General features: G+C 40.3%; 1 protein-coding gene across 1 annotated transcript in view; it reads right to left on the bottom strand.

Moving 5' to 3' along the window:
* The window catches only part of LOC134540907 (uncharacterized), a 300,470-nt gene that overhangs the window by 207,878 nt on the left and 75,976 nt on the right, over nt 1–16,616 (bottom strand). The window contains exon 2 of the mRNA XM_063383976.1: nt 7,982–8,071. Within this exon, the coding sequence (XP_063240046.1) occupies nt 7,982–8,071 (90 nt within the window). The remainder of the gene's footprint in view (nt 1–7,981; nt 8,072–16,616) is intronic.

Below are 16,616 nucleotides of genomic sequence, written 5' to 3'. Positions count from 1 at the left end.
CCCTCGGCAAAGAAAGAAGTTTCACTTCAATAATGTATAAGAATGTGTGAAATTTTGCGAGTGCAGATGTATAAAAACTAGCGAAAGAACGCAATCTTACCAACGAGCAAGTGTGCTACAGTGCAAACATCGAGCATTCCCGCTCCTAATCGTTACACCTTTAGTTGCCCTCTTAGCGTTACACAGTTCGGTCACGCTATCATGAATTTATCGCCACTTCAAAATGTTTGGTTTTCAGCAACACGAACATAAAGGTGATAAATACTTACAGTAATATATATATATATATATATATATAATTTTTTTCCGTTTACGAAACAAATAATTTGCTATACGCAGTATAAATTGTTTTGAAATTCGGGAGTGGCAAAAGAACACACCACTCTTTTTATCAGCAACGTGGCTTATCTTCATTGACGGCTAAAATCCTAAGCCACCCCCCCCCCCCAAAACACAATTTTTTTATTCAAACCAACCGCCAAAAAAAAAAAAAATTCCGCGGGCCGTCCCACGCAGAGCTGCCAACTCTATCTCATCTCGTCCGATAGGACCGACGCCCTGGATCCAGATGCAAACCAGATATGAAAGGTCAGAGGTTGGCGAGACTGCTACAGGGGGTGCGGGAGAGGGGGAAATGGGGGGGGGGGGGGGTGAGAGGTACGCCCGCCCAGTCGATACAGCAGTGGCCGGGTTCGGCACTCCTACTGTCCCGTCCGTTGTCCGTTAGTTGTCCGTTAGTTGTCCGTTGTCGGACCCACCCGAATGATTGGCACGACAAGGCACGAATGAGTGCGTTCCCAAGCATTTTGCGTCGGCGCAGTGTGTACTTCATTAACAAGCTCCAGCGCGTGACAGTCGGGGAGAAACATTTCACAACGTCACGTGGGCGATGACAGATGACGTAATATGTCACGAATATTTACCTTCACCCAAGAGGCATGTTATTGTTTTTATTTTTAGTAGTGTAAAGAAATAATGACCATTTTCTGCAGGCTTTGTTATTATTATTATTTTGATTTTACAAATATATACCTACAGTATGTTCAGGAATTGCGAAGCGTGATTTTAATGGGTGGCAGGAAATAATAATTTAAAAAAAACACGTAACTTTCGTTTAGGGTTGCGTTTCCGGACACATTACCCTCAACCAAAATTGTTTGTTTTGGCATTCCTTGTCATAAATCAAATTTATGCCTTGCAATTTACGATCAACCTGTATATATCAATTCTGATCTATACAAATAAAAATGTAAATGTTCGTTCAAAAATCTTAAATCTCCGAAAGTTCTAAACCAATTCCTTTGGAATTCTGATACAACGTTGCATTCACATACGCATGTGTTTTTTTATATAACTACGTCACACGCGTGACGGGTGAAATAAATATTTTATATATTTTTATATTTTATATATATAATATATATTTTCAAGGCTATAGAGTGACGCGTATAGAGATATAGAAATAAAAAGGGGGATATAGATATAGAGCGATAGAGATGTAGTGATATACTGGAGAGATGGCAGAGATGGAAAATTAGAGAGAGATGCTTTGTATGTGTGTACCTACTTCCAAAAAAATATATATATATATTGATTGAGGCATTGTAACGCATGCCAAGAATTAGCTAGTATATTTAATAAAATCGCATATATTAATTAACAATGTAAGTTTTATCAAATTTTTATTACGTCAATTATTGGGATCTTTTATATGATAATACCCTATCTAGCGTGCACTTTATTGGAAAACGTTCTCGGTACATCTTTGCGCTTAACCTTGCGTCTATTTCGTTGGAGATGCACAGCACAGATGACAAGGGGTGTTGTGGACTACGTGTGTAGTCCTGTGTCGTTTGTTGGACAGCGCGCTCTAGGGTTTCATAGGTTGAGTTCCTAGCGTGCGTTGCGTGATGACTTGTTCTCACGCTTAGATTGCAGGTACCACCCGACTTGTTGACATTAAAGACCTCATTTTGCATATCATCGTTAATTATAAAATGTTTTAATTTTTTAAACTTTTATTACGTATTGATTTTTTTTTACAAAAACATAGAAGTGTATTTTGACAGTATTATTAAAATTTATAAAGAAAAATATTAAATGCTAAAAATTAATTATTATTTTACAAAACAAACTTAGTGTAGTAGTCGTTACTATTAGTAACAAGGCATTTTTATTAAATTATGTGCTTTGATCAGAGTCTAAATTTTTAATACGAAATGATATTACAAAATTTGCTTCATAAAATTGTTGAAACCAAGATGGCGTCTTTCAGTTACATCTCATTAGAAGTAAATATATATATATACATTATTAGATTATTCTCTTGATGAAATATAAGAATAAAAAATATTTTCAAAATTCTCATTCCAGATTTTTTTCCAGATACATTGTGTAAAATTTACATTACATTACAACTTTGTGACTAAAACTTCTGTGCTCTAGGGCTTACAACCTGGCAAACAGAGCAAGCCAAAACAATAACAGCGCTAATGGAAAGCGAGAGTAAAATGCCCATTAAAATGCACACCGCTAACTAGGGAGACACGCTTCAGGTGCGTTCCATCACGCATGAACAACCAATTTTGAAACAGCCTGTACATCAAAACACCGCCGTAGCGCAAAGCGCACTTGGGAAGTTTTTTTTTACGCCGATAAGAGGCGACCTTATCACGGATATCGCTCGCAAATGCGATAGCAGTTTTTCCTCTCAGCCGTTAACATCCACTTCAGATTTATGGGCCATGTACAACCGCCGCGATAAATGATATTTTTTTTCCTGACAAAAAAAAATATATCCCAACTAATATTATAAATGCGAAAGTGTGTTTGCCTGTTTGTCCTTTCACGTAGCAACGGAGCAACTGAGCGTAGGTACGTTAACAGGCAATCTACGTAGCGTGGGTACGTTAACAGGAGATTCTATGGCTTACCCAGATGGCTGAAGGTTACAGATTAAAAATATAAATTGAGATAATTTTTTTCTTAAATAAAAAGTTCTATTAAAAATGCGTTGGTCAACAAACTTTCCTATATGGCTAGAGCCATAGTCTCAAGTCGCACATATGCATACTTGTCGCGACTGGAACTGTTTTTTTTTATATTCATTCAAAACTTAAAAATTAATAACCTCTAAATAAAATAAATAAAATAATGGAATTTATTTTCGAACGACTCCGTGCACAACCGTACCTAATGCACAAAATATGTTAAGTCGATTTACTTACATAAATATTTAAAAAATCCAAAATAATTATGGGTCAATTATGTAACTTATCATTAGTAAAGAAACCCACGTGGCTTTGATTTAAAAAGCTGAATTTGACCGTTATGTTAGCCAAACGTACGAAAATTATCACCAAGGGCGCAGAAGACAAGAGTTGGTCTCTATTACATATTACTGCATCGTATGCGCCTTTTAGCAATACAGCATTAATGAATGTACTCTCTAAACTCAAGAATTCATTTAGCGAGAAACTAGCCGTGAAAAGGATGCCTGAACCTTTTCGACGCAAACACGACGTGGTGTACCTACATTTAAACAAAGGAAAATATTTTTTAACGGCGGTCATTTGAATGCGTTTACACATTTCCTACGCACTATTTCCAAGCAATTTTAAATTTTTACACTTTCAAGTTAATTATTACATAGTAATAATATAAAATAAAAATGTGCAGACAGTATTTGACTGGCGAAGCTACAAACTATCGTTACATTTTCAATAAAAGATAGCGCCACAAACCACTCAGTCTTGTAGATTCACAAAAGACAGAATCGGCAATTCTTAAAGATCCATGTAACTATTTAGAAAGTCAACAAAAATAACGGGCATAATTTAAGATGAACTATTCAAATATCCTTTAGGCATAAAAAAAAAGTCATTTAAAGAGGTATTCGGATATCCAGAAACAGACATCTTTACGTGTACAAGTTCTAAAATTGTAAGTACGCGCAGAACAAACAACAGCTGCCATCTAGCGGCCCATTGGAGAACCTTCCAGCTTTAACGTCCGGTTGTGTCGGTGGCTCTCCCGATTTAGAAACAAACACAGCAGTCAGCTCAGCTATTAAAAGTTTACATTGGCAAGGGTTAAGTTATGAAAGAATTTGCAAAACATCAGTGAAGACAGTGTGTTACCGTGTGAGAAGTCACGTCACCTATAGCTACTACTGTAGGCCTATATGTCAGTACGTTACTGTCACTAGTAACTTTGAATATATATACTGTATAGAAGTCGCGAGTGGATAGGATTTACTCTACGTTTTTCAGAAGCGTATAATGAGCATCTTGGGAACTTCACCGCTGCAGTGCGCTGCCGTAACGCCCTGTATCGTCTTAGTTGTTATTTATACGTTAGAGCGCAGCACTGTCGCCCACTGTCATTCCCCGCACCCCTCGCCCATCATTCACTGCAGCTCAACGTCGTTCAACAGGAGGGGGAAGGGGTGTCTGAAGAGTTGGACACTTGTCCGCTAGGGACCACCACAAGTGGATGCCCTAGAGATGGTGGCGATTGCGGCGGTGAATTAACCAACTACCTCAAAACCGTATTAGAATTTTTAACCTGGGCTGGCGACTTCTATACAGTATATATATTCAAAGCTAGTAATATAACTTTTTTGAATACACGTGTCATTTTTTTTTTTAATTCACCCTGGAAAAGAGTTCCTGCATCCCCCAATGGCACACAGCAAAAATAAATAAAAGATTGCGAAAACAGCAATACATATCGATAAGTAATCTGTTTATCAGTAAATGAATAACACGAATTGCCAAGCCTGATAAAATCGTTAAAAAAAAAAAATTGGTTGTCTGTAAAGTCGGTTTACGGACGATAGTTTAACGTGACAACATCATAACAAAACATTGATGAAATGATTGCATACTTTTATGAATAAAATTGAATCATTATTATTTTAATAGGCTAATAAAAGAATAAATACTTGAAATTGTAATCAGATTTTTAAAATGCAAGAATAATTAACCTTTATTGCCGAAATTGTTGTTGTAATAAGCAATGAAAACCACATTAATTTTTCACTTCACTTTATAAACAGCCGAGTGGAAGAGAGATAGATGCGGCGCAAGCGTACAATGAGCGCAACGGGACACAGCGTAACGGAACAATGTGCATAACGGGACACTTTTCGTGCGTGCAGCCGGCGTTCATCGATTTATTAGACGTTTTCACGTCAAAAAAAGTTCTGCAAAATTACCCACACGAATACATGATAATAAAATGTTTTCGTAGTGTAGTATGATGATTTACTCAATGAAACGAGATACATGTAATTAATTTAACAAAATACGGAGTATAGCCACATTGCTTTGGAACCTTGAAAAAATATTAGGTCACTTTCACGTCTTTGGGAGAGAGATGTATTGCTGGGGGAAAAATGTTTTCTATTACTCTCGGATTAAGACAGTTGTTTATTTTTTTTTTTAGTTGATAAAGCAGCTTAGGCTGTGCGTTGATAAAACCAATATCATCTTTGATACTGATTATGTGGAATTCATATAAACATAATTATTTTTTACACCCGCTGATGATTTTTTTAACATAAGTGTTAAAATCATTTTAAGTGAAAATAAATTGAAATTCTCATCTGGCTGGACAGACATATGAAAGTGGTTTGTTTTAATGTGTTTACCTACTTTACACAGTAAAATGTTCTTTTTCATAATAATGTTGTTATTAATATGAATGGTCTTTAAATAGAAGCATTAAAAAAAAAGGTTATAAGGAGTCTTAATATATTTGGAAACATTGTGCAATTATGTAATTTGAATCCATCTTTTTTTTTCTTTCCAGGGATAATTTCAAAATACTGAAAAGGGAAAAAAGGAGCCATTTATATAAGCATAAGTTTACCATAAAATATCATGCCATATTATTAGGGTTTCAAATATGTACTCAAAAAAAAAACCAAATGCTGGGCATTTTTAATGCATTTTAAATGCTTTTCACATTTAAACACTAATTAAGGTATCTAACACTGATGACTGCAGTGTCTTTAGTGTTTAAGGGCCCCACCTAGTCAGGGGCTTATCTGTGCTAACGAGGCGGGATGATAAGCGCGACGCTCGCTGGTGCTTCTAGCGCGGTGTCTCCTCTGGACTGGCGCGCAGTCTTCTCGTCGTGCATCGAGCGGCGACCGTGACATCACACGGCGGAGAAATGAAGATAAAGGTGTAATGCAAGTTCCTTAAGTGCGTTCAAGAATCTATACTTTTTTTTTAATTAACTCTACTGAAAATACAGTTTCAAAACTTGATTCGAAATTAAAAAAAAAAAAAGTACTTTTCGGCCCTCGGTGAACTTTTACGTGTTGAGTATTTTTTTTGTTTTTAATCGCGTTGTTTTTCCTGGAGCTCTGCGCACCATGTGTGTGCCCGGGTGGGCGGGGTCTCAAGAGAACCTCGTGTTAGCTACAGTGGAGGGGCGAAGCGCCGCAGTGATTCCAGAACGAGGTTGCCCCTCCCCCCAACCAACTCCCACAACTACAGCGCAACAAAACACGGCGACCAGCGGAGGCACTAATTCCACGCGGTTAGCCGGCTTCAGAGACACCCCACACCCCCCCCCCCCCCTAAACCGCTTTTTCCGCCCTGCCCATACAAAAGACCGACTCCGGTGAAAACAAGCACACCCGCAGTTCTTGCACCAAGTCTATTCGTGATCGTGATAGCGGGATCTCAATCAGCTGTGGCGAGGTACACGCTCTTACAAATTACAGTACATACATTCACGGACTTATCAAATAAGAGTTTACCACCAAAAAAAAAAGTGAGCGGAGTCTTCCAGAGACGTGTTAACATCCAAATTCGATAACGAGCAAATTCACGTGTTCTCACGTTGCAAATAAACCTATAATTCGCAACTCTTGACACGAAATTTAAATTAGAACACTTTAAAATAATGCCCAGAGTGATAAATACACAAGCAAATTGTGATTTCAAGTACACGTAGTTTACGCACCCGCCATTAGATTTCGCTGCCGGAGCAACTACGTCTACTGTTGCATCATTCGATTAGCAGACAGAAATTTTGAACTTAATAATGGAACACCACCGATAAAAACGAAAACTAATTGGAAAAATACTGAAACCTTTGCTTTTGGACCTGTTTTTCAACTAATAATTTTATTAAAGTATTACTACGTTTGTTAATATCTATCAAACAGTTATAACTACAAAATTTTCCCTTTGGCTTTGTGAAACTTGGTTCGTGCAGTCCGCCACAGATGGCAGCACTGTGGTCACACGTTCGCGACATGGCTCACGCCAAACGTCGTACACCGAAGAGCCGAGGTGTCACACGTCAACAGCAGTTGGACAGGGCAGTTGGACAGTGCAGTTGGACAGGGCAGTTGGACAGTGTAGTTGGACAGCGCAGTTGGACAGTGCAGTTGGACAGTGTAGTCGGACAGTGCAGTCGGACAGTGCAGTCGGACAGTGCAGTCGGACAGTGCAGTCGGACAGTGCAGTCGGACAGTGCAGTTGGACAGAGCAGTCGGACAGGGCAGTCGGACAGTGCAGTAGGACAGAGCAGTCAGACAGTGCAGTCTGACAGTGCAGTCTGACAGTGCAGTCGGACATTGCAGTCGGACAGTGCAGTAGGACAGAGAAGTAGGACAGAGCAGTAGGACAGAGCAGTCGGACAGTGCAGTCTGACAGTGCAGTCAGACAGTGCAGTCGGAAATTGCAGTCGGACAGTGCAGTCGGACAGTGAAGTTTGACAGTGCAGTCGGACAGTGCAGTCGGACAGTGCAGTTGGACAGTGCAGTTGGACATTGCAGTTTGACGTAATGCAGTTGGACAGTGCAGTCGGACAGAGCAGTTGGACAGGGCAGTTGGACAGTGCAGTTGGACAGTGCAGTCGGACAGTGCAGTCGGACAGTGCAGTCGGACAGTGCAGTCGGACAGTGCAGTCGGACAGGGCAGTCGGACAGTGCAGTTGGACGTAACGCAGAACTGACCTGGAGGCGCCCGGGGGCGGCTGCGCGGCGGCATGTCTGCCCTTGCTGTCGGCGGGGTCGGCAGGGATGGACTCCGCCGGCGCGCTGCGGCTGCAACACACGGAACCCAGCGAGTCACTACTTGCGACACTCGCTACTTGCGACACTCACTACTTGCGACGCTCGCTACTCGGTCAGATCCCAGGAGCATCCACACAAACCTAGAACTGTCATGAGTACGAACCATCACAACTTACAAATAATAATAAAAAAAAACAGTGCGTGTAACTCAGTACACCTGACAGAAATGAAACTTCTTTGGAAATTCGAACCTCGACTCGTAGGTATTTATTAAAGGGCCCACCGTTGGAGTTTGTGCCCACCGTTGGAGTTTAGTGCCCACCGTTGGAGTTTAGTGCCCACCGTTGGAGTTTTGTGCTGTTGGTGTGGCATGTTACAAATCAAATCAAATAAATAAATAAATAAATAAACCGGCAGAGAGAGAAAGAAAACGATTATATAAATAAACATGAATTAAAAATTTTTTACTACAAAATAACTGTTCGGGATATCAATAATTATTAATCAATAATCATTAATTAACAATTAATACTACTCACTGTTGAAATACGACATTAAAGAAAAAAACCGCGCGTGTTACTGTTTCTTCAAACAATAAATTCTGCCAAATCTCTGATCGAAAAATGAAATTCATAACAGGTAGCGAGCGCTGTTTATGCGGGAAATGCAGGGACTGTATGAACAGCACTCTCTACGCTGCTGGTTGAACAATTCGGAACGCGAGCGCGCTGGCAGCAAATATATAATTCATGGAATTCAACAGCTGACTGTATAGGATACCTACACGTATATTTTTTCTGAAACAAGCGCATGCGCACACTAATTCATTTATCTCTCTCGGTTTTGTTTGTGGGCAGCGAACGAATCATCTCACAAAGAAAACGTTTTAAAATTCGGCCTTGAAATTTTACTCTCATCGCGCCCAAAGAAGTTTCACTTAAAAAAAAAAAAAAAACACCGCGCGGAACCACACAACTTGGAAAAGTATTAGTCAGACAATCACGTGCGGTAGCGCAGGGCACAGAGACGCCCAAAAAATTAGTTATATTAGTTATTTTTATAATGGAGATAACGGTATAATACAAGAATGTTTTATACTTTCAATAATCTGCAACAGATGTATCGTGTCTTACATGTGAAAACTCGCGTATTTGCTCTTTTCAGTCTCTTGAAAATTCAGTTTGAAAACGGAAATAGAACTACTTAACCACCCTCAGAGCATAATTAAAAAAAGGGGGGTTGTCTGTAAAGTCGGTTTACGGACGATAATTTAACGTGATAACGTCATAAGAAAACATTGATGAAAAATTGCACACTTTTTAATTTTCAAAAATTTATTTACAGTTTTTGCAAATTTAATTTAAATAATTTGTTTAAATATAATCACGAACAATTAGTTTAAAAAGCCCGCCTTAACCTGTTTGATATTATAGAAGATTTTCTCGCACGGTGGTTGGTCGGTTCTTGGACGCTCGGCTCAGGCGGTACGTGACAATGAGTCATGCTTTTTCGCGCGTGCAGCCGGCGTTCATCGATTTATAAGACGTTTATCACGTCAAAATGTTTCACAAACAGACACCACTCATATATATTGAGCAGTTTCCAAACACGTGGTTACTTCTGAAGCTCTGCATCTGCATCTGTAAAAGCGCAACGGAACGGCGGGTCACGTACCTGGTGCGCTCCGTGCAGCGACCGGGTCCACGATGAAGTGCACACGGCGGCGACACACATGCGCTGCGCATTATCGCACGTGTCTCCGTCACCGCGCTATCTGTTCCCAGAACACGCCGCGCGCGCAGGGTAGCCAACATGGCCTTTACTCACACCAGGTACACTACGTTTCGAGAATAATGTGGTAACGGATTAAATTTATGAATTCTGCTGAGGATGGGTTGAACCTTTGAATATATATATATATACACACACACACACATATATATATATATATATATATATATATATATATACACACACACATATATATACTGTATAGAAGTCGCCAGCTCAGGTTAAAATTTCTAATACGGTTTTGAGGTAGTTGGTTAATTCACCGCCGCAATCGCCACCATCTCTAGGGCATCGACTTGTGGTGGTCCCTAGCTGACAAGTGTCGAACTCTTCAGACACCCCTTCCCCCTCCTGTTGAACGACCTCGAGCTGCAGTGAATGATAGGTGGGGGGGGGGGGGAAATGACAGCGGGCGACAGTGCTGCTCTCTAACGTGTAAATAACATCTAAGACGATACAGGGCGTTACGGCAGCGCACTGCAGCGGTGAAGTTCCCAAGCTGCTCATCATACGCTTCTGAAACACGTAGAGTAAATCCTATCCACTCGCGACTTCTATACAGTATATATATTCAAAGGTTGAACGGTCCTGATTCTGGCTTGACCTGTATTTGCTTCTTCCGCTCTTGGTTCGCTGAAAACCTGGAGGACTCTCGGTCCAATTAGGAGACCCTCAGCAAAAGAAGTATCGAATCACGAGTCTCCCAGCTGAAACGACTCACGAGTCAGCAGCCAATGAACAGGTGACGTCTGCCTGAAGAATGCATATGATCGTGGAGTCACACGCGCTAATATCCTCTCTCAGTGAAATTTCATTTATAATGCGCGTGGAACCCACGCACTCGTGTTTGTTTGAAGTGAAAACTTCTTTAGCCGCGTTGAGCGATTTTTGGTACGTGGAAAAACTTACGGGTTCGCGTCACCGACATGCTAGTGACGTGTTGCGCCAGACTGGCGAATCGCAGCGGCCTGTGTACATGTTTACGCATATATACACTAATACATTGTATACACTCGACTGTATCATTTGCGTTTTGGACTCTTTTTCAGATGGGTAAAATCTTGTGAGTTCGCGTCACCGACATGTTGTAGTAGCAGTAAGTGAAGTTAATTGATCATGTGAATACATGACCTAGGTCTGACAACACTGATAAGTCGTAGCTAGGTAATGAATTTTTACGTGATTTTGACATATCACTGACATCTGTTGTGACTAAAAAAATGATGTAAGGATAAATCATATCATGCTGACATCGTACTGATATAATACCAAAATCATTTTCTTACGTACATTTGACGTAGAAATGATGTAATATTACACATTTAAAAACAAAGTTTTAAGTTTTCACTTCTGTTGACAGTCCCCATCTGGCAATTTTTTTTCTTTTACTGGTGAGTTGGTAACCCTGGCCGCGCGCGCCACTTATCGCCCTTATCGCCCGGCAGAACAGCGTGTCACATGACCAAGTTTTATTTCCAGTGATTTGCGTTTCACAATGGACTGAGTGGTTTAAGAGGGGGGGGGGGGGGACGTAATAATAGTATCGATGTATACTGTAAATATGTGTCAAGAGAATGTGACTGGAGACAAAAATGATATTTAATCTACAACAAACCACTCGCTCATTACGTAGAGACATGTAAAATTTGCGGGTTCATTTCGTGTTTTGCTAAAATTCAAATGATTATACCTTAGCGCTGCTCCTGCCATTGGTTCAATGTTAATCTGGAGGACTGAGGGCCAATTAGAGACCCTCACTCATAGAAGTGTCGGATCACAGGCCACCCAGTCGAGACGACTCACAAGTCAGCAGCCAATGAACAGTTGGCATTTGCCCGAGTGTGTAGAGGATATTGGAGTCTATCCTGGAGGTGATTGAACCCGCGCATTTTTCCGGTCTCTACTCATTAGTAGGGATACCTGTATTTCGTGAATAGATTTCGTGTCAAGGTATTTCACAAAATACTGTAGCTTTTCTCCTGTGGTTATTGGCTGAGGTCGGTGAGAGGTGTCGTCCCGCTCTTGACGGGGCCAATGAGAATGTGGTCACCGTACTTCTGCACCCTCACAATTTGCCATGACTCTTAGAAAAAGCTACAGTTTTTTGTGAAATAACTTGACATGAAATGAAATCGCGAAATACAGGTGTCCCTACTCATAGGTTACAACAATATTTTGCTGTCGCTTAAGTTAAGTAACGCCCACATAGGTAAAAAAAAAAAAAAATCTCTCATCGGAAAGTAGGCCTACACTGTGAATTATAGACGTGTAAACATGTCAGCTTTCGGTATGCAGGATTTGGTAGGAGTGATTTCGTGAAAATGGAACGGAAGTCGATGAACGGGAAAAAGTATCACAAAAGATGGCGGAGGCACGTGTAGAAACATCAGGGGACATAACGAAACGTATTGGTGTGCCAAATGAAACTTTATGATAGTGAAACTACCCTGGAATAGTCACGGTGAAAATAATCGAATCTCAATTATTAAAATACTTAAGAAAAGTGGCATTTCAATTATTATAATATATGTTCCCCCTTCTAAAATCCTAACGGACTAAGTAACACAGATGTAGAACACAAGCTTAGTAACCTCTAGGAGCATGGTCAAATCTAGTCACTGCGAAATAATTTAAATTTTTTTTTAATAACAATATAATAATACTGTAAAAAGCTACTGAAACGGCTCAATAACGTTAGTGTTTGTTTGCAGGAGGTATTAACAGGTTGATTTCAGTCGTTTAAGCAAAAACACATTTACAAACATATAATTAGTGTTATAGTGTGTTTTTTAAAAGTTTCCGGTTGATATTTTAGTAGTGCCGTACAAATATAATTTCTAACGTGTGCGGAAAAATGTATAGTGTTAACTGTTTAGTGAATTTTAACAAGATGGGCAGTGTTTGAATAAAACTCCTTGTCGAAAATCAAGTCCAAAGCCACGATCTATTGGACTGCAACTTTAAGTTTGAAAAGATAAAAGATAGACTTGATGTAGTCTTTTGGACATACGCCATTGCTATGCTCGCGTATGTCTGTAGAAGAAAACTACAAAAAACACAAATGACAAAAACACAAATTAAGCAAAAAATTGCTGTTGTCAGGATATAATTATTTCCTGTTGTGGAGTATTGTGTGGTGTTTATATCCTGACAACAGCAATTTTTTGCTTAATTTGTGTTTTTGTCATTTGTGTTTTTTGTAGTTTTCTTATACAGACATACATGAGCATAGCAATGGCGTATGTCCAAAAGCCTACATCAAATCATGCACTCCCATTGCACAAATCTTTCAAAGATAATATAAAAGAGAGAGTCACTATCACCATGCTTTAGAGAACCAACCCCTTTTTAAATAGGCTAACTCTGGTGCCATGTTAGTCTCAATACAATTTTCCTGGCTAATTAAATTATACCTAAGTATTTTTTAAGTTGTTATTATGTTGTTCCCCCCCCCCTACTCCAATTGTTCCCTAAAATGAATACTTTTCGCATATTTATCAAGCTCGACTTTATTTTTAAGAACACTACGATAAATCTGTTGTCAGAATTTCGTGTTATAAGTTTATTTGCAACATGAGAACACGTAAATTTTCTCGCTACGGAGGTTAGGTATATGTTTATTAGGGACCGGAAAAATTGGCGAATTCAATGACCTACAGGATAGACTCCAAGATTCTCTATGCACTCGGACAAATTACATATGCTCACGGAAGCAGCAAAAGGATAAACACATTTGGATTATAGCTAGAGACCCGTGAATTTCGCGGATTCATTTCGTGTTATGTTAAAAATTCAAATAATTATACCTTAGTGCTGCTTCTGTCATTGGTTCTCTGTTAATCTGGAGGACTGAGGGGCCAATTAGAGACCCTCACTCATAGAAGTGTCGAATCACAGGCCACCCAGTCGAGACGACTCACAAGTCAACAGCCAATGAACAGTTGGCATTTGCCCGAGTGTGTAGAGGATATTGGAGTCTATCCTGGAGGTCATTGAATCCACGAAATTCACGGGTCTCTAATTATAGCATATCGCGAAATGAAACCACGATTTTTTCCGGTCTCTAATGTTTACGCATGACTGGCGAGTACTGAAATACTCACTTTTTTTTTTTTGTAAATGGAACAGAAATATTGAAGTAAAATTACGAATATTTATAAATATGTACATTTACACGAAAACAACTGTATCACTACAAAACAGTGTTCGCAGTAATACTGTATCCTGATTCTTACCCGGGAATTTTTGCTTTGTTGTTGTCCCAGTACCTCCGATAGTGAAAGTTATTTGTAAACCGTTTAATGAATAGCTTCCCAGTATTAACTGCGCAAATTAATAAGCATGATACAACAACAAAAGGTCCAATAATTGAATATTCAATTATTTCCATTGTTTAAAAAGTTTATGCTTGAATGAAATATCAAAATATTATATTAGGCTACAATTTTCGTTGGAAATACTCAGTATTATCTAGAAAAAGGTATTTCATATAATCAAAAATAACCATATACATGTATTCAATAAAGTTCCAATATTTTTCTTGTACTATTACATAATATTACTTGGAAACTGGTTTCCAAAGTAATGTTTGTAAATGAACACAAAATTGGCTTTGTAAATAATTTATTGTGCGATCTATGCCTAAACGAAGGCTTTTTTACGATATTCAACTATAACAATTCGTAGAGAACTGCAAAATTCGCGGTTTCGGTGGCCTTCAGGATAGACTGCACCTACCCCTGTACACTCGGTCAAATAACGCAAGTTCATTGGCTGCCGACTTGTAAGTCGTGTCTCAGCTGGTTCGTCTGTGATTCGATCCTTCTTTGGTTGAAGGTTTATAACTGGTTGAGATTCGTCCAGATGAACAGTAATCAATAGCAAAATTATCTAAGAGGTATACGTGTTTTTGAATTCTAACCTATCACCGAATGAATCCCGTGAATTTTGCAGGTCTCTAACAATAATTCGTTTAAGGCATGAAAACTGTTGAAACCAATATGGCCGCCTTCGGTTTAAATCTCTCCCTCTGGAGTCAAAAAAAAAAAAGCATCCAACACATAGCGTCCAACCTTTGCTTTTAGTACTCAGACCCGTTCACAGAGCGCACCTTTCCTCATTTACCGATACCACGAGTAACGCCCTCTCTATAAAGGACGTTATTCCTGCTTCACTTTGTCCTCGTCGGCGAAGTGGGTGGCTCGATCTCAGACGCCATGTTGAATTTTCAGCTTCTTTTTTTTCGCCAGTACTTTTATTTGACGACTATTTATAAAATATTAACTCGACACCTTCCTTGCATTTGCCGTTCTGCCACAAATATTTCCAACAGACTCTCATTTAGTGTGATGATCGCGGGTGTAATTATTCGCGCAATTCGTGATAGTGACGAAGACTGATCCCAATTTTCTACGCCCAACTATTTTACACGTAAGTGTAAAACACGTTTAAAATCAATTATTTGTGGCACAGCAACAAATGCAAGGAAGGGCTTGAAATAAAAATGATGACGAAACATTGGAGGGAATAAATAAATAAACCGAGCCTTTAAGGGTCTAGTCAGGGGCTGTATTTGTGTCGGCGAGGCGGGATGATAAGCGCGACGCTCGCTGGTGCTTCTAGCGCGGTGTCTCCTCTGGACTGGCGCGCAGTCTTGTCGTCGTGCATCGGGCGGCGACCGTGACATCACACGGCGGATAAGTGAAGATAACTGTGTATTGCTAGTCCCTTGGTCGTTTCATGTCTAAAAAATTATTCTGAAACTTGCGTTTAACCTTTTCCACTCTTCCAACAATACAGTTCAAAAACATCAGCACATTCTCAAAGGGAATCCTTCTTTTCACAGACGAGAGAGCCAAACGTCCGATCGTGCATCTTCGGTTTTTTTTTTTTTTTGGTTCATTGTAACTCATGATAACTAATGGTCAATTAGGTTAAGTAAGCTACATTATAAACACTTTAAAACATTGTGGACGGTTGATTTGGTTAAGGATAGCTACATTAAAGATACTGTGAAATCATGCAAACGGTTTCCTAGCATGAACTTCGGGTTTGGCTCTCTCGTCTGTGAAATTAAGGCTTCCCATTCTCAAATGCTTTTCGCAAACAGACATATCTCTGATAAACTGAGCAGGTTGTTTCTTGTGGACCTCTGCACACCACGTGTGTGCCCGGGTAGACGGGGGGGGGGGGGATGGAAAAAGGTGGGGAGGGGGGGTGTATGAGACGGCGCAAGACGGAGGAATAGCGAGGGAAAGGGGGTTGCAGATAAATTACTCTCTCTCCACGTTCGCTCTCAATGGCCCATGTTGGAGGAGGTGGTGGTTGTGGGGGGGGGGGGGAGGGAGAGAAGGAGTGGGGAGCTAAATTAAAACGGAAGGACCGCCACGTCTAGAGTAACTTCGGGGAGAGTCGTTGCGCGCACCTGACCCCTCGCCTAGGAGTTGCCGGAGACCCGAGACACAGGGCGGGGTGGAGGGAGGGGGGGGGGGGGTAAAGGGGTTGCGACCCCCCCAAGAGTGTTGGGCAACTGTCGTTACACCCAGGGCGTAACCAGGGCGCGGGCGGTTTCTGCCTTTTACGTGCCGCGAGGAGAACACGCAGGCTACCTTAACTCACCTTAACTCACCTTGACTCACTTTAACTTACCTTAACTTACCTTGACTCGCCTTAACTCACCTTAACTCACACAGTAACACGGCACGCCCCCCCCCCCCCACCGACAAAATTCAACCCAAACGCTGCAAAGCCCGTCACAGTTTCGAGACTCAAATCAGAGTTTATT

The sequence above is a fragment of the Bacillus rossius genome, chromosome 17 (genome assembly GCF_032445375.1).
Source record: "Bacillus rossius redtenbacheri isolate Brsri chromosome 17, Brsri_v3, whole genome shotgun sequence".
In the NCBI taxonomy this organism is placed as follows: Eukaryota; Metazoa; Arthropoda; class Insecta; order Phasmatodea; family Bacillidae; genus Bacillus; species Bacillus rossius.
Note: the sequence above shows the minus strand (reverse complement) of the source record. Positions and strands in the feature narration are given on the sequence as shown.